At 35.6% G+C, this 19341-nt stretch overlaps 1 protein-coding gene across 4 annotated transcripts; it reads left to right on the top strand.

Moving 5' to 3' along the window:
• The first annotated feature begins 2579 nt into the window (after nt 1-2579).
• LOC110813013 (AT-rich interactive domain-containing protein 6-like) lies at nt 2580-18553 on the top strand. 4 transcript variants are annotated; one of them, XM_088216439.1, is made up of 13 exons: nt 2580-2959; nt 5338-6271; nt 6404-6443; nt 7906-7958; nt 8142-8187; nt 15967-16059; nt 16235-16321; nt 16432-16483; nt 16567-16642; nt 16766-16832; nt 16915-16965; nt 17497-17589; nt 18188-18553. In XM_088216439.1, exons 2-13 carry the CDS (start codon nt 5361-5363, stop codon nt 18287-18289), a joined length of 1671 nt encoding a protein of 556 aa, XP_088072565.1. In that variant the 5' UTR covers nt 2580-2959; nt 5338-5360; the 3' UTR covers nt 18290-18553. The 4 variants fall into 4 exon arrangements, with proteins under 4 accessions (XP_088072565.1, XP_088072563.1, XP_088072572.1 ...); XM_088216437.1 differs by having other exon boundaries at nt 5325-6271; nt 16235-16342; XM_088216446.1 differs by having other exon boundaries at nt 16235-16342; nt 18122-18259.
• Nucleotides 18554-19341: the final 788 nt, after the last annotated feature.

The following is a 19341-nucleotide window of genomic DNA, read 5'->3' as shown; positions in this document are numbered from 1 at the left end:
ATTCCTGCGTTAGGTTTCCTGAATGAGGAGTTTACAGAAGAATTTCGAGTGTCACATTCATCCATACAAATAACAATAGACCAGAAGATGTTCATATTTAAAGATTGCGTATGTTGTTGATCCATATTTCATATTAAGTTTTTTCCTTCTAAATAAGGGTTGATGGATATTAACTCAATACGGATTTTCATGTAACCTTCGATGTGCATTTAAAGGTGAGTTGTGTCATAATCTTAAAAAGACCCCAAAAAATTGTCAAACTATTTCGCTAATGATTCCGAGAAACACCCAGCCGACAGTTGATGCACTTGCACCCAAAAGAGACCGTTGTTGATATCGACTGCGGTTGTGTCCTCACCATCATTTAATCGATGCCAAACCAGAAAGTGGTTGTTAAATATCTAAAGGTTGTCTGTCATGACCCTCTGTATATCCACTTCATAGAAAAAATAAAATAAAAATATGTTAGTACCAAGATCCGTGATACTAACCCCACCAAATGATTGCCAAACGTCTGCTAGAGTGTTTTTCATGGGTTAATACTTGACAATTACTTAGGTTAGGAAACGTCCCACCATACACATCTCATATGTTACTGGCTGGTCCGATGTTATTGCGGTAAGATCCCAACCTCCTTTTTCTGCATCCATGACAATTAACGCAGCCATGGTTTTCACGGCTTCCATGATGATCACCATTATGCATTGTACCAAACAGAATTTGTACGTGCTAAAATGGCAGACATACGACAAACAAACGTGCTAAAGTGATAGACTAAAACTTTTATGTATTTAATTTCTTTCTAAATCTTTAGATTTCTAATTCTATAATTAAATGTAGCTCTTTTCTCCTGGGTCTAGATAGAAAAGTTTGTAGTTCCATAAAACAAATTAAGAATTCAACCGTTAGATTTAAATCTCTTCTGCCTACTACCTTCTTCATTCTTTTAAAATCAAATCTCTCTCATAAGCCTTGTCCAAGAAGAAGACAGAAATACAAGCAAAAACAATAAGAGAAGTAAGAAGAAGATATAAAAGAGATAAATGAAAGAAGATCGAAGATAGAGAGAAGGTAGAAGAAGATCCAATAGTAGTCGTAGGTGATTTTTTTACTTTCTTCAATCTTGATAAAAGATTTTCAAGGAGTTGGGTCTCCACATTTTCTTAATATGGGTTTTCACAATCGTTTTCCAAATTTCTCTTCGATTTATTTGGGTTTTCTTGTTATCTTTATGATTTTTATAAAATATTGATTTAAACATAGCGACAACATTCTTTAATTAGGAATATTTGTTTCTTGATCTCAAATTTACAAAAAAGAAGCAACAGTTCCCTCATTTCTTAATTTAAACAACCCAGATTACCTTTCATAGTTTTACAAACAATTTTGATCTATCATCATTCTTGAGATTTTATAGACTTTTAAGTCTTTTTGTTTTTTTCCTTAATTTCGTGTCCTCATTATATGTTTTTCCTAGTTTTTTCTTTCTTTTTGCTATAGAAGAACAAATCATGGCTAAACACCCCTTTCTTGTTTACTTATTTCGTCAGATCATTTTATTTATAGCTCTACTTGCTTAATATTTGTGGATTTTCAACAAAATCTTATTATTGTTTGTTTCTTTTATTGCAGTATTTTTAGTATTTAATTTTATCTACCAAATATAAATTATAAAGGTAAAACATATTCTCATATTGGTACCCCAACTCTTAAACTTTAAATTCTAAATTCTAATCCTTAAACCCAAAACTTCAACTCTTAAAATATGAATCCTAAATCTTAAATCCAAAATCCTAAATCTTAATCCTGAAACCTAAACCCTAAAATTTTGAAATCTAAACATTAAACCCTAAACTTTAAACCTCTAACCTTAAACTCTAAAACTCTAAACTATTAACCTCTAAAATTCTATATACTAAATCCTAAATCTTAAACTCTAAACTCTAAATCATAAATCCCAAACACTAAATCTTAAACTCTAAATTCTAAATTCTAAATCTCAAACTCTAAATCATAAACTTCTAACCTTAAATTACTAAACTCCTAATCATAAACTCTTAAACCTTAAACTCTCGTGCCCCTAAAATATTAAATCTTAAACTTTAAACACAAAAACCTAAACCCTAAATTTTTGATGCATTTTCTTTCAATATAAATTGTCATATTTTTTATTTATTTTTATCAAAATTAGATTTTACCCCATTCTATGTCCAAGATATAAGTTTTATATTTATATAAAATATTTTTATGTGAATGAAAATATGTAGACGTAAAGTAATAATATATAATTTTAGAGCTTGTAACAACTAAAAATAAATCAAATAAAAATGTAACTATACTCATATTCTATTTTTATATTTAAAATATTTAAACAGATGGTTACTATATATTATCACATTGAATAAATAGATTTCAATTACTTGTATTATCACAATTGTTTTATTTTAATATGTTTAAAATTATTTTTATATTTTAAAGATAAATAAATATGTTGTTATATTTATTATAATATTAAATATAAAATTATTTTTAAAAATCGAGGAATTCTCAGTATTATTTAAGCCCGTTATTGGAAGTCACTCCTAGTCCACCGACATTTAAGCCCATCCGATTTTCATCAAGAATTGAAGAGAGACTTGGGAGAAAAAGGGTGTCTCAGTGTCGTTGCAAGAGGAACAGGGTGGAGTAGGAAGCAGTTCGCGATTTTTGTCGGATGAGTAGTAGCGGGAAAGCTGAGATCGCGAAGAGGCGAGAGGGCATGCGTGAAGGGTGATTGACTGTTGGAGAAATTGGGAAGTATGATAATTTGATTTCTGGGTCAACAGAAGATTGAGAGAAAAGGGAAGGCTCTGGAAGGAGGAGGAAGGAGAATGGAGGCCAGAAAAGGAGAGGACTCTCTTGTTTGATGAAGAAAGGAGATAAATGACGGTGCTTCTCGAGTCTTAGCGGGCAACAACAGGTAAGCTGTTGTTGGCTTGTTTCTTTTACCGACCATTATCAATTATAATGAGTTTCCACATGATTTCTGCGATTGAATTCAAACAATGAATGCTGTTTCTTTTTTTAGCGGTCTAGAGTTCGTTTTCGGAGTAACGGCACCAGCTGTTTGATGAATGACCTATTAGAAATGGTAGAAGTTGTTTGATTCCTTTGTAATTTACCTAATCATTTTCATCAAGTTTTAAATGAAACTTGATTGAGACCCAGGATTCTGTCGGTTTTGAGTGATTTCATTTTTTTTGTCAGTATCTTTTTTTTCTCTGTTCTTTTTCTTCCTTTTTGAGGAGGTTTTTGGCTCTTGTATCACTTCTTTCATTTAATGTCTGATAACATTTCTTTTCTAATTATTAAAGGAAAATCTTCTCCAAGCTCACTATCGAATAATTCTTTCTCCCATAGCATTTATAATATGCTTCAGAGCTGAAAAATCTCAACAACAATGTTTAATAACACTGGTTAAGTTTTCTGAAGTTATAAATTTGTCAAATTATAAGAGAACTTACTTTTAGCACCTTTTGGATGTTTTTAGCTGATTTTAATTAGATACTTTAAAGGTTTCTTGAAAACCTACCAAAAGTTACTCAAAACCAAAATGTTGTAGGCCTCAATTTCAGAGTGTTAAGCCATCAAAATGAATAAAATTCTTTATTTAAAATATCTTTTACCTTACCTTATTTTCTATAATGAAACAAACAAGATAATGGTTTTTTTTTTTTTAAAATAAAAAGTATGCTATTTATCATTAATTCACAAGCACCATACAAAGTATTTACATATCACTAATATCAATAGGATCCCGAAAATCCTCAATTGAATAAAGAGGATGATCCAAAACCTAGAATTTGGAACTATCTATTTTTAATTCAATCAAATCTTTATCTATCCCCTCAAGTTTTTGTAGTTCTCTCTTTCGGCACAACCCAAATGTAGCAAGGGGGAAGAGATCTGCATGTTTCTGCCACCATTGATACTCTTCCAAGCTCAAATTTCATTTCTTACCAATCTAGCCACCACCCAACTGATTCCTAGCAACCCATAAGCCATAGTCCATAACTTGTGCACGGACAAACACCAAAGTAGGACATGAGTACAAGTCTCTGTATCTCTTTTACATAAAAAAATATCCATTCACCATAACTTTTCCCCTTCTCATCAGTTTGTTTATTGTCAACATATATCCCCTTCCGGCCTCCCACACGAAGAAAACAACTTCCGGAGGGGCTTTAATCTTCCAAATTTGTCAGAAAGAAGATCTGGTTTCTGTGTCACCATGCTTAGCCAGGTGATTATAGAAAGATGTGACCGAAAAAGACCATGTGGCCTTGAGAGTCGATACTAGTTGGTCATTGTTACCGTCCATTGACATGAAAGATAGAGTGTTTAGAAGAGTCTCATATTCATTAATCTCGTAATCATTGAGATTTCTCAGCACATTTACCCGCCACTCGCTTTCTCCCCTTTTATCTCTGAATGATTACTGATCATTGTATTCTTGTGCTGCGTGATAGCAACAATCTGAAAAAACTGATCTCTAAGTATTCCTCCTTTTAGCCATGGATCTTGCCAAAATCTAATTCTATCTCTCTCACCAACCCGCTAACTGATGCAAATCTGCAGATGTTTTCAGACCCTCCTTTACTTTCGTTTTATTAATTTTTTTTAGAGTTTTTTCCTTTGTGATCAGTAAGTGTAGTAAAGATCTTAGTTGTTGTTTTGTGCTCAGGTGGCTTTGCTTGTTAATTTTATATGGAAAATTGGATATAACATTTTGGTTAACATAAGAATATTGGAGAATAAAATGAATTAGAAATGGCAGACATGGAAAAAATTTTGTTATCAACTCATGCTGCACCTCAATCAACATATTTTGTGCTTGCATGTGTGGCCAACAAGAATTCCCAAGGTGTGAAAAGGAATTTTTATGGTTATATGGGTTTTAAATTTAGCGGACTTAAAGTGGAATATCTGGACTTGGTATTGCCAAAATGACACACTCAAGTAGCAGCAGGCCAAAAGAAATGGTGCCCAAAGGGTTTTTCTCAAGGAGTTGTATGTTGCAGGAAACAACGAATAGCAAATGCTGCTTCTTTCTTCAGTTCAACTGAAATAATAACAGTTTCAAAAACAGGAGAAATTAACTTTGGTGCTAAACTTAGGAGAATTTGTAAGTAATTGCGTTTCATTTTTCAGTGGGTGAAACAATAGCTTTATCCACATTTCTGATACTCTCTCCTCCTTTATTTGAGCATGCATGCTAGCCTTCTTCTTCATTTTGCTTGTCCTACAAATTTCAAACTAAGCATACATGTTTGTGTTAATATCAGAATTCATTTTTAGGTCTTCCTCTTCTGGCATCAGAGATGAGTAACTCAAAGGAAAATGATAATGAACAACCAGGACAAAGCACGCTGGGTGGTATGGAAGGAGAAGTTGAACAAGTTAAGGAAGATCATGATTCTCCTCCACCCATAATTGTTCAAGATGCCAATCCAGCTCCCCCATACCCTAACAGTCTTCCTGTTGAACCTGCCATTAAGATAACTACTAATGAGAAGAATATAGAATTGGCATCCATCCCTGACCAGGATCCTCCTTCTGGGATTTCTTCAGATCATTTGAAAGAGTCTTTGAAATCTAATACTGAAATGGCCCTGGATCACCAGAAAGGGTCAGTTAAATCCAATACTGAAACTACAAGAGAGGAAAACAATGCATCAGTTGAACGTGATACTGAAATATCAACATCTCTAAAAGCGGGGTCAGTTGATGCACCTATTGAAGCCTTAACAAATATAAATGTTGAAGCCAATGAAGTTCTTGGTTCTAAAAAAGATAATGATTATGAGGAGGGGCCTAACATATCTACAGAACTCCCTGAAGCTGCTGAACCTGCTACAGAGATCAAACTTGAGGGCTATTCTGAACTGCTTCAAAGTAAAACTGCAGGTTCTGCTGACAGTGAACTTAAAAAGAGTAATTGTCCTGCACATGTCAGCTACAGTTCTGCATGTTCAGATTTACCATTTGACCAGGAGAAAGGAGCAGATATGAAGAACGGGGAGGATAAAATAGACTTGGCTATGCCCATTATCGGAAATCTGAATTCGAAGCAATCATTTCTGTTGGATGAGAATCATTTCTCCGAGGGTGGTGAATCAGGAACTGAAGAGGAGCAGTCAGCTTTCATGAAGGAGTTGGAAAATTTCTTTAGAGAGAGGAGCATGGAATTTAAACCTCCCAAGTTCTATGGAGAGGGTTTGAACTGCCTTAAGTAAGTTTGCAAGTACATATGAAATTGTGATCTTTTACAGAAAATGCTTTGAAAATTTGTTTATTACTTATTTATACCCGTTTATTTTTCTATTAAAAAAGAACTAATTTATACCACTTTATATGTTATAAGGTTGTGGAGAGCTGTAACTAGATTGGGTGGCTATGACAAGGTATGCATTTTGTCTTCATTGATTAACTGAGCTGAGCTTCTACTGTTTTCTTTTTTTCCATGGTTGATAGATGGTTAATACTTAAAATCAGGAGGAGTTTACTAGTTAGAAACATTTACTGACCTTTTTTTGTTCTTTGTTTTTTGTCTGCTTGTTTTTCTTCCACAATCATGTGGGTCCATTTGTTTTCAAACGAAAAGAAGAGACTTTATTAAAGGGAAAGAGAATATACGAAAGAGGAGATTATAAAGCATCCTTCAACCAAAAACAAAGAGACAAGGCATACAAATAAATAAAGTAAAAGACCATAAGCCAAAATAGAGATCCAATTCCTATGCAAATAGATAAAGCCTAAAGCAAATTGATGAAAATAATCATGTGCAAAACCATGTGATGCTGGGTCAGGATCCGGTTTTGACATGTAATTCATCGAAACCTTAATTTTGGCAAAAGAAATTAATTTGTGGTATGGTAAAAATTGAGAAATATGGGTAAGTTTGAGAAAACTACAATGATTGGAAAAGATTTTGGAAGTAAAGAAACAAAAGGGAAAGAAAAGAAATTTAGAGAGAGAAGAGAAGACTCTGAAAGAGAGAGAAAAGAGGGAGTTGGGGGAAAGAGTTCGCGAGAGACAGGGGGATGGTTAGAGAGAGAAAGAGATGTGGCCGAGAGAGAGAGCGTAGCCAATGAGAGAGAGAAAGAGAAAGAGAACTACAGATAGAAAGAGAGAACGCCTGAGAGAGGAGAGAGAGTGAGACAGAGTTTAGAGAGAGTTAATAAATTGAGATTTTATTTTCGAAGATTACATCTCTGAGTTTTTGATACAATCCATTATTTATATACATGAATTGGTGTGAATATCTTCATTTGCATTGTCAAATGCCAGCAAATGATGAAGAAAAGCTGCCTATTCAGGCGAGGGCACGTCGGCTGGAGAGAAAAAATCTGAAACACTTGGACTGGTTCACTGTGTAGAAAAGAAATGGTTCACCGGTTATTTTGACATGTGTTGCTTCTTTTTTCTCTAATTTTGCCACATAGCGCGGATTAATTTTGGGCATAATGACATGTGGACGATGCATGTAGACCCTTATGGGTCGTGATCCAGAGCGGTCAGCTCCATTTTTCTCTCCTTGCTTCCAGTTTTCTGATTTCCTGCAGCCAGTTCCTCTTTCTTCTCCTTTGCTCATTTCTCGTGCTTCCTTGCTCAATTTTGGGTGTATGCACCGTTCTTAACATGCTGTTGACAATGATGCTTGAAAATTCTAGCACATGTTCCAACTAGCCACAAACCAGCAAAATGAGCATATCATGTGGGATCATAACTATGATATATTGTTGTGATTGTTTACAATATGATCTAACATGAGATTGCTGCAGCATATTTTGTGAATGAATTTGCTAAAAAAAATTTTATTGGTTTTGCTAATACAGATATTACACTGGCTTTTGATTATTGTAGGTTACTTCCTGCAAGCTGTGGAGGCAGGTGGGGGAATCTTTTAAACCGCCAAAGTAAGAGACAGTGCATGCTGTTGGTCGTAGCTACAATATGCTGAAAATAGAATGATATATTAAATCTACATGTTGACTTTATTCCTTCCATTTATTTCTTTCAGTCTTTGGACTTGTCTCTTGTTTTTATTAAAAAAATATTTTTCAGTTTTCATTTTCCATTGCTGTTCTGTCTTTATGTAGGACATGTACTACTGTTTCGTGGACATTTCGAGGTTTTTATGAGAAGGTAATTTAGTATTACAATACCCATATTCACATGATACTGAGTCAATTCAGAATTTTATTTTTAGTTCATTATGTTGTATCCATTTTCAAGGCCTGCTTCTAGAATGTTTTGGACCTTTTTATGCTAATTCAGATAGATGCCTACTTAATTTGCGTGAATTCTGTGCTTTTTATTCTTCACACAACCCGCAAATTGGCAGTAAAAAGATCTCAGGATTTGGTGGGTACACACAGCACTCCCCAAAGGGTGCAAACGATTTATTCCAAAAGAATGGAAACCACCTCATAGTGCAAGGATGGGTGCTTATAGTCTCTGAAACCATACAGAATATCCATAAGTATTTGGAGAAGTAGCTTTATCTTACGGTCCTTATTTAGGATCTTGTTATGGATTCTGTTAATACTATTGGCTTGTTAAGAGAAAACCCAATGATTTCTTGAGTAAGATAGGTACTCAAAACTTGTAAATTAATTATTTCTTCATAATTTGTCAACAAAGATAGCTTGGTCTTTTAATATGAAGAGAGGCAGTTGTTCTGGAAGTTATTTTCCAGAATTCTGATAACTACTCATGGGTACTCACGTTCCTTATCCTAGCCTTATCTTTTATTCCCTCTATTACACATCCTACTGCTCACTAATATAGCATATTGACATTTTTTTTTTGAAATAAAAGTGTAGAAAAGTATTATTCACAATGGTATCAAGGGGATACCACCTGTATACAAATTATTTACAAGTCAATAAGGTGATCAATAACAATCCCAAAATCTTCCATCTTATTAATGTTATGACCCAAAAGCAAAGTGGATCCATCTATCTCTAATATTACCCATCTCTCTCTCACTACCTTCAAAAGCTATAAATTTCTCTCCTTCCGCATAACCCAAAAGATAAAAGAGTAATCATTAGTAAATAGCGTTTCTTTTCACAGAAGCCCGCCTAAGCACACAACTCATCCCTAATCGACCCCGACATGACCCAATTAATTCCCAAAAGACTATACACCATGGTCCAAATATTGAAAACCACAGGGCACCAAAGAAGGATGTGATTTTGGAAGAGAAACAGTTTTTGGAAGTTCTTTTCCAGATAGCATAACTATCGATCTTTTTCTCCAAAAATTTCTCATACAAACACTCACAATACTTCATAAAAATACAGCATATAAACCTACAAAATAGCACCATTATGTAGCACATACACCTATCTAATAAGGCTCATAAACAACACACATAATATCACACATGCAACTATCTACTAATTACATAATTTCTTCTTCCTTCTTCAATGTACCTTATAAAAAGGTGTTATTTTTCTACTTCTATTCCTAATACTTTATTCGAAGATCACTTTGAATCAGGTTGTTAATACTGATCCTCTCTTTTTTTTTTGAGAGAAATTAATATTGATCCTCTTAAGCATCAAGGTCCACATAAAGGCCTTAACCTTGGGGAATTTTCACCTTCCAGAAAAGCAGTGTAACAAAATTAGAAGCATTGGGGTTAAAAGGGAAGAAGGTGAAAAGTGATTTAGAAGAGTAATAACTGAAGAATCTAAAGAACAAGTTCTTTACTAGAATTAGGTGAAAGATGAAACAACAATCCCATAAAGACTGTTTCCCATGTTTTAATGTGCTTTGAGCCTGCGAATTTTTTTTTTGAAATAAAAAGTGTAAGGTATTGATATTGGCACCAAGGAGGTACTCACCCATGTATAAAAAATTTAAAAATCAATTGAAGTGTCAGTAATGTTTCTTAAATCTTCCATTAAATGAAGAGGATGGATGACCAATAACAAAAAACAAAAGGTCTGTAACCATTTATTCTTGGGTAAATCAAACCATCAGAAACCTTTGTTCATCTCCTTCTATACAATCCAAAAGATGGTAAGTAGTATTAGCTCTTCTCATTTTCTCCTTCAACCTATAACCTTCCATGCCCAGAGCCTGCAAATTAACCTTGGGACAGTTACCTATGAGCCTTAATGTTGATGAGCAGAAAGTTAGTTTGGCTAATTCGGTTGGATGTGACGCCTTAAAGTGGCATGGTTTAAACTGTTGTTTTGGATGGGTCTAATATTGATGATTTGCTTCAAGATCACAACTCAAATTGTGCTTTATCCATGGTGTGATGACTGATACACTATAAGCTATTAAGACTCGTCACTATCTCTTTTCGCATAGTAGTTTGGCTTGAAGTTAATTTATCAAGTTGAGATGGACATTCCAGTAGACTTTATGTGCTTGTTACGCAACAATCCTTAGAGGCAGGTCCAAGTAGGGGGCAGCGAGTAGAAAAAATGGAGGCAGGTCCAAGTAGAGGCTCTTTGGTATAGGGTTTCTTTGTTAGGTTGTGGGTGATTTGGCTGGAGATAAGTACGGAGATCTTCATTCTTCGAGGATCAAGTTTTCTTGTTTGGCGTCATTTTTTTTTTTAAAGGCTTCTTTGAGATAAGTTGTTTTTCTTGGCATTGTTTTAACTTGAGACACATGAGTACTTTAAAGATTTTTCTCTATCTAGGTTACATAGAGATTGTCCAACTATCGTTTCTTGAGGGTAGTCAGATTTATTTCTGATTATATTTCTTGAAGTCCTCCACAGCTCATTAGCCACAAGAGTTGTGTCAAAGATTTGCCTTCTTGCTAAAGTATTGAGGATACTATCATCAAGGTCTCCGCAGAGTCTCCCACGAAGCACCTTAATGATAATTTTGTAAGTTCATCCAGTAGACACATATAAGCCTATGTCATGAGACCTCTTGAAGGCAAATTGGGTTACCAGTAAACCAAGTTTATAAGAGATGCTGTTGGTAAAGAAAAGTGATATACAGAATTAGGCCTATTTAAGTAGGACCTTATTATGGTGGAATATCCCATAAATCATGGGATCCCAAAATAATTAGGTTCCTTTTTATGTAGTTATGACAATTCTATAAATGAGTGATTGTAATGTTCAAATAAGAAATATAAATTTCTCAATATGGTATCCGAATTTTAACAAAAATCCTAGCTTTTCTGTGCTGAACCTATACCCGTCTTTATTGCCGGAATCAAAATAAAACTATGTAGCTGAAGACTTGTTTAGACTGCTGATAAGGGATCTCACCCTCACAATTTCTTCATTATTCAATCCTCCTGTTACCTGTAGTTTTATGTCCTCTGGTTGTGTACGGTAACATGGGTCTGCCTATTCTCTCTTTGTTGTCCTCCCTTTTGGCTCCAGTCCTGACTTGGAGATTTTTCATGTAACTTCCAATATTGTTCTTGTGTTGGCGTGTTTTCTTGTAATAGGTAGACCACTGGCTGTCACGATTCTGGAGTTTTTGCTTGATCAGATTTCTCAGTCTCTAAGGTGGGTGCTTTGTTAATGGTATTCTTTTTGCTGATATCTGTCATAGCAGAGTAACAGGTATTAAGGGGATTAAGCATTGGGCCTCTTCTACTTTCTTTACTGCAAAGTAAAGCTGTCACCTCAGAAAAAAATGGAACCTTAGGTTTATTAAGTTACTGGATTCTTACCTGGTCAAATTGAGGATCGAGTCCATATAGAAAATCACAGTCTCAATCATGTTCAATTAATTCCTTGAGGACCGCAGCATCTTCATGATACTTTGTTTTTAACACTTTATAGCGGACAAGTTCTTACCTTAGAGCTTTCAGCTGATTGAAATATTCTGTAAATGTTCTATTACCTTGTCTTGCAGCTTTTCTTCATTTTAACCTCATATATTTGGGCAGCATCTATAGGTTTAAATAGTTTTGATGAAGTGAGTTCCAAATGCCATTTGCAACAGTCAAGAACATGTACGTGTCACAAATCTCAGGTATCATGGAGCTCCATAATCAGGCTGTAATTATGGGGTCTTCTTTGTTCTATGCTTCAAACCAAGGATTTCTTAGTTTTTGTCCTGTGGTTGTGAGGTGATTGATTTTCCCTTTTCCGCGCAATATAGTCTGAACAAGTTGGCACCACTTCATTATTTCGAAAAAAAAAAAAAGGTTGGCACCACTTCAAGTAATTCTTTCCATCTAGTCTACATGCTGCCTGAATGGTTTGTGTAGGAAGAGAAATTTCAGCAATGAAGGCTGATTGAAAGAAGAGATTGCGCAACTTCACACCACCAGCATTTAACCCTGGTCATAGCTGAGCAAGGTGGTGTACAGCGGCTTGAGGTGAGCAATAGTGGTCATGTGGCTGAGGTGGATGGAGGCATGTGGCTATCCTAGCTGAAAGGGGTTAGTTGCGTGGCCGCTCTAGGTGGATGCACGTGGCTGTCCTGGCTAGAAGAGGCTGGTTTGAAGTATAGGCTCTTATTGACTAAAGATTAGTTCTTTGGTTTCCTTTAAAAGGAAAGTAGCTATGAGGCCTCTACTACTACTTTTATTTCATTCGAAAGCAAACTGTCTTCCCAGCTAGTCATATGGGGTCGGACTCTTGTGGTAAGCTGCCTTGGATATGAGAAATTCCTAAAAGAAAGGCAAAGTCCGGTATTAGACGAAGATCTTCAATTGATATAGGAATATGATCTAACTTCTCTTTCTCCCTCAATCTTTTCAAGAGAGAGTGGACATAACGATCAAAATCTGAATCAATAGATGATAAACATAGACAAACAAAGGGATGTCTATTCTGCTCCTCTTTTTTTTTAATTGAAAAAAGGCATCTATTTTGTTGACAGCATCGACAGAATTAGAGAGAGATGGTTTCATTCTCTTGGTATTTTGATTTTGACACAAGAATTGTATTCCTTTGAGAATTTTAGTGACTTAATTGATATGCTAACTGAAATGCAAAATTATTTTGTAAATGAGTTTTTCACCCATTATAAGTAATACATACATCATACCTTTTTATTTAAATAAATAAATAAATCAAGTCGACGGACTTTGTTTTTTGGCTCCTTGAAGCCCCAATGTATTGGGTTGTTTTCACCAATGAAATCACTTTGTCCATTTCGAATGCTTCTTTGATTCAAAAGTTCTTGCAAAGAGAATAATATGCCTCCCTCAACCTTTCTTGCTTTGCTAATTTCCCCCTTAATGCGTCTCGGGCAGCTAGGGTGCAAGAGGAAGAACCTGGTGATAAGCTGCTCTTATGTTAGGTCCTTTTTCAATGCAACATAAGAAGGTACTCTCTTTTTGTGTTCCCTGCACCTTTCTAGGTTTTGTACTGAAAACATGACATAGCTAGGACCTTCAAATCATGTTTGAGCCTATGTTCAAACCAAACCCATCCCCCTATTTGAATAAGGCTGGAAAGAATGCCCGCCAAGTTCAGATAAGGGATGCTTCCCCCAACCATTAAAGGAAAGGCTCGACGAAGGGAGGGAGATACGATGGTAGAAAAAAAACACTTTTGTAGATCATTTCTTTCTTTTTCATCAAAATTAAAGAAGCTAGAGTATGTGTCTTATTTGAAGGGAGCATGCTTTTGTTGGTATGAGTGTTGAAGCCTCTCCTCATTTCGCCTGCTAGCCTATAGGGATAGCAACATTTAGGCTTTGCTTGCCCTTTATAATGAGAAATTTTCTCTCGGTCTGAGAAAGTGCTAGCAACAACAGAAAGGAATGGATTCTTCACGATGTAATTGTGAATTTAACCATACAGAACTGTATCAAGCTTACTGAGTGAATTGTACCATTGTACCTATGACCCTACCAAACCAAGATTGAATACTGGAACAACTTCTTGATAAGGCTTCTTGTCTTGACTTGTAATGATAGCGATTCCACACAGGGTTACTTATATTTCAAACCTAAACTTTTCAAGATAATGCAAGGAAAATGAAATATCTTATAAATCTAAAAGACTTATCACTTTTCAGCCTTCCTAATGTCATTTGATATGAAGAGAAATTGATGATTCTCCTTGGGATAAGGAGATAAGGCACTCAGCTGATAGATCCAGTGAGAGAGATAACTAAACTGGCAAAAGAAAGCAGCATATTAACATTTTCATAACTCTATAGACTTCTCTTTTTCTTCATTTATGGGATAAAAGACTAAGATCTTCTCTATCTTGGTTATTTTGGTAGGGTCAGTGAGCAATGGCCAAGGATAAAGGTTCACAAAAAATTTGAGGGAATTCCATTTTAACACTTGAAACTTCCTTTGTTGCTTTATGTGAGGAGTTCAGGGCAATGAAAGTCTCTGTATCATATTCTCCCGCTAACGCGTCAGCGGCTGTTGCCTCTTGATTGCTTCTTTCATACAGTTGAAGGCCATATGCTTTGTTCTATTATGAATTCTCTTAGTGTCAAAATCACCTTCCCTAATAGCTTCCTCGGGGCTTCTGCCCCAGGTGTTGAAACCTCTACTCCCGGGAACCAATCCATTGATTGTTCTCCCACCAACGAGCAGAAAGAGAGCTTGGAGTTTCCCTCGGAGTACGAGCGGAAGCATTGGAAGACAGAAAGAATTAGGGTGTTCAACGAGGCGTTAGTGGACGTTGATCCACGAGGAAATATTGGGTTTCTTCCAAATAAGGAGATCGTGGAGGCTTTGAACCTGGATTCCCATTTTCTAACGCAGCAAGACATGGAACATCTTTTTAGAGATTTGTGGACTAAGCCATGGCCCACTAGTTGCCCAGTAGTGAGGAGGCGGGTAGAACCTCCATTTATGACCACGTTTGTGCACTTATTGAAAAAGACAGAAGACAAGGACCTTCAACTTAACAGATTGAGTTATGACGTATTTGCTCTCCTATTTGTAGAATTAGAGATATTTGGTTGTAGACTTTGCATATTTTGTTTGAAGGTCATTCTCTCCTTACTGGAGACAATATAGGGGACGTTAGAGATGTTCTCTCATACTTGGATTACTATACAAATTCAGTTACAAAGTTGTTCAGGTTAATGTAATTGTTAGTTAGTTTTTATTTCTGCTAAAATAAACTAGTAAGCTTTATGGTGTAACTTTTGCTCATAAAAACAATATATCTTACGTAATTTACTCTCTAATACACAGATCCACTGGATTTCAAAAATCACCTTTTTATGCTCATGCTCCCACACGTGATTGGCTCTCTGCCTCCTATTCACTTGACACCTATGTCTCGGACCTTAAAATGCTTCCTCCACCTTAGATTTGACTGAACAGCAGTTGCTTTTCTTTGGTTACCAATAACTTAGCACCACTGAAGATATTCTCATAACAAAGGTGGATTGGTATGAATTACAAATGTTTATTGAGTTTTGATCATCTTGTGATAGAGATTTTCATTTCAAAATTTTTTGGATAATAGTAATAATAGTAGCTGTTTGTTGCTTTTTTAAAGTAAAACTATAATTGGGTTATGATATAAGGATGGTAACCCTCCTTTATCGGCCAAATACTGTATGGATGGCTGCTGCTATATTGAAGGTGCATTGGCTTATTTCGCCCGTGATTGGCTTCCAAAGCCAATTTTTATGCTTGTTTATCTTCTATATCGTTTAAGTGGGTCAGTAGAGATAGGAGGTGAGTTTCTGCTCTAGAAACACTTTATACTATTATACTTTGCTGGAGATTAAAGATTTGAATTAAGTTAAGGTGGCAATTATACCTAATAACTTGCTTCATTTGTTGGCCCTATAGCCTGAAACAAGTCATGTCTGTGCCTTTCTCCACTCTGACTGATTTTCTACTTTTCCTTTGGTTGGGCCAAGTTCATCTTGAGTTCTGTTTGCTTAACAAGTCATGCATTTCTGCAGCCATCATTTCATAATACATCCCAGATTGTTTTGTATGCTCAAGTTCTTGATATTTTTTATTTCATGTTTACGAATTTGAACTCCAGGCGCTTCTCGACTATGAAAGGCATCAGGCGCATGGTGGGGAACTTGATATACCCATTGCTTCCAACTCAGAGCCAATGAATGTCGATCACCAGGTAAGAATAAAAGCTAATGAGAAGACATCCTTTGCTTAATCTCTTTTTGTTTTTCTTTTTCCTTCAAAGTTGCATAATTACGAGCATGTTGCATCTTTCGTGATGATAGATTTCACATTGTTGCTTTTTTTTGGTTATTGATCTTGGTTAACGTTTCTTCTGATGTTGCTACTAGGCTTCAGTATCAGGTAGAGCAAGGAGAGATGCAGCAGCTCGTGCTATGCAGGGTTGGCACTCACAGCGCCTACTTGGTAACGGTGAAGTTAGTGATCCTATTATTAAGGTCTAGTAAAGTCAAGCCTCAACTGATTGTGTAGCTATGTTTTTCTCTCTCAACTGTTTCAATTAAGACCATCTTCTGTAATATTGTAGGATAAGAATTCTCTTTTGCTACATAAGCGTGAAAAACAGCTTAAGAACCTTGGTATGCCTTATACAGTCCAGATATTTTTTTCAATATTAAATCTGATTATAGTTCTAAGTTTTAGATCTTGTCTGTTGGCTCAGGTTTGCTGAAACGTAAGAGACCTTCTTACATGGAACACACCATCAAAGCTGCTCGCACAAAAACGTCTAAACCACAGTTAAGATTTCTGTTGCATATAATTTGGTTTGCAGATAGATTTTTTGTGTAGAATTTGAGCTGAGAAGTGACACTCTGGGCAAAAATTCATCGACCTGGAATGCTTTTCCTCTTCTTTTCTAGATTGGACACGACAGTGGTTTGTGTTGGACCCCCAGCTGATTGGGTAAAAATTAATGTACAGAGAACTGTAAGTTCTCCTCTCTAATTTGGGAAAAAATTTAATATGGCTATTTGCAGTTTACTGAACATAATATGCTTTTCTTTTGTAGAAAGATTGCTTTGAGGTCTACGCTTTAGTTCCAGGACTTCTGCGTGAGGAGGTAAGCATGCAGGATCCCAATATAATCCTATGAGATCGCTATGGAAATTGATCCTATATTGTTGTAAATAACCAATATAATCTTATGAAAAATAATATGGATCCTATTAAATCTTCTGTCAGTTTATTTTAAAATCCTATGGCCCTACTGAAATTTTTTCTTTATTGTTGAAAGGGGCAGTGTGTTTGATTTATCACTTGCCCCTGAGACTTTGTGGAGTTATTGCTATAGTGTTAATCGGTGCTCAAAGTTGGATGAGCTACCTTTAGATGCTTAGTGAAAGATTGATTTGGGTAATTATTCAGTTTGCAGTATGTGTGATGGTGATGAGTGAAACCTGAAATAGTATTTGGTCCTTGGGGGTTGGTGGGATTGGATAGTGGTAAAATATATTACTAGGTGTCTTAGATTTCAACTGGGTGTGGAAGGTTCTATGACAAAATTTGTTATAGTTTAGCTATTTGGTGCTTAATCTCCCTGATGTTGTATAATTTGGTTCAATTTGATTTTTAATCGTCATTTTGGTTACAGGTGCGTGTTCAATCAGATCCAGCTGGACGCTTGGTTATAAGTGGAGAGCCTGAGCATCCTGATAATCTTTGGGGTGTTACACCTTTCAAAAAGGTGCATACTCTCTTCCTTCATATTTTTTTTCTTTTGGAATTTTTCTCCGGTCTAGTAAGGACTTATTATTAAAGACATTGCAGTTATGTTGTGGCTATCACAACTGGAGTTGTTGAATTTAAGTGATTGATTGGTGTAAGCCTTTGTTTAATGTCATCAAAATTTTTATCAAAAAAGTGGTAGTCAAAGTCTTGGATTTGATAACCGTTAGATTAGTTCATTGGGTTTTATTTGAGATTTTTGAACCCTCACACTTTTTAAATGAGATCTATTTTGTAGAGTTGACTGGGAAACTCACTAATGGGATTGTGCTGAATGAGCTCTTTTAAGGAATAGCTCTTATGTCTCAACTCAAACATTTGTTCATGAATAATCCAATTATTTCATATGGAACAGCCACATTTTAGTTGTCCAGGTATCCCTGGTCCGGGCAATGGCTGCAATTGCATTAATATCTGTTCTCTGTATCGTAAATCTTTTACCTCTCATGCTGATTTGCTTTTTGGTTTCATTTCTATTTCACTATTGCCAGTATGGGATGTGATGCGAATCTTTAATCAAGCTCCAACATATTGGTGTAATTTTTCTCTGGTTCCAGGTTGTCAGCTTACCCTCAAGAATTGACCCACATCAGACATCGGCTGTGGTTACTCTCCACGGGCAGTTGTTTGTTCGCGTCCCATTTGAGCAATCTGACTAGTATCAATGCATAAATCGGGAATGGTATTTTTATTATGAGACAGTCTGTCCAGTTTCGATTTTGATCCTATGTGTATTTGAGTTGTAGATAAAAAGCATAGTCAAGGAATGATTGACATTTAGTTGAAGCCTTTAATTACTCATTTCCTTTTAAATCCCGATCTCTTTCTATGTATATTTTAGAGAAACTGATGCAATTTCCTTGACTCAGAGTCTGTTTGGCGGAATTTTTTCTGAAGAAATATTTGGCCGCCGGATTTCGATTTGCCCCTTTGTTGTGAACTAGTGGAATTTTGACAAAAATTAAGAAAGTTTCTTTTAGTTAAAAGTGACTTTTGAAGTAAAATTTAAGAAGTTATTTGAGATTTCACAAGTAGGTAAATTTTTGTTCCTAAAATTCAAAACAAGAAATTAGAGCAAAAGTTTGTTAATCTCATATGTGGTATTATAATTATGTTCAATTTATTTGACAGTTTGAAAATTATAGTAATTAGAACTACTCTTAATGTACTAAGCAAGAATTATTAATTACATTTTTTTTTTCTGAATTATTTTTTATTTGATTTAACTCATATTCTGTATTTATGCTACATCTAGACCTTTAGTTGTTTTCCCTTAAGTCATAACCTTTAAGTGATGCGCTTTAATAATGTCTGCCCGTTGAAGTATTTCGAAAGTTGAGTTTTTTAGGTGCATGGCCTTTCCAGTAGAGTATCTAAAATAGAGAGAGGCAGACACCATGTTGCCAATTGGTTGGAGGCTCTTGGTGGTGCGGCCTCAGACTACCTTGAAATACCTTGAAAGCAAGTGTTGCAATGAAGAAAATAGTAACCATGGGCATATGCAAAGGGAAAGGGGCAAGAGCAAAGAAGTGTTTAGTTCTAGGATTTGCAAATGGTCACCAGGACATGCCAAATTAAACTTGACTGCAGCTTTAGATTTAGTTGCATCTGACATCCCGTCTGCAGCTTCAAGAGCCATTCAAGGCTTTTTCTTTTTTTCCCTCATTGCAAGAACAACTTGGGTGGTCTGTTATATTTAAGGTGTTCTTTT

This window comes from Carica papaya, chromosome 1, assembly GCF_054855325.1.
Source record: "Carica papaya isolate Zhongbai chromosome 1, ASM5485532v1, whole genome shotgun sequence".
Taxonomy (NCBI): domain Eukaryota; kingdom Viridiplantae; phylum Streptophyta; class Magnoliopsida; order Brassicales; family Caricaceae; genus Carica; species Carica papaya.
The sequence above is the reverse complement of the archived record's forward strand: the minus strand, read 5'-3'. Positions and strand labels throughout refer to the sequence as shown.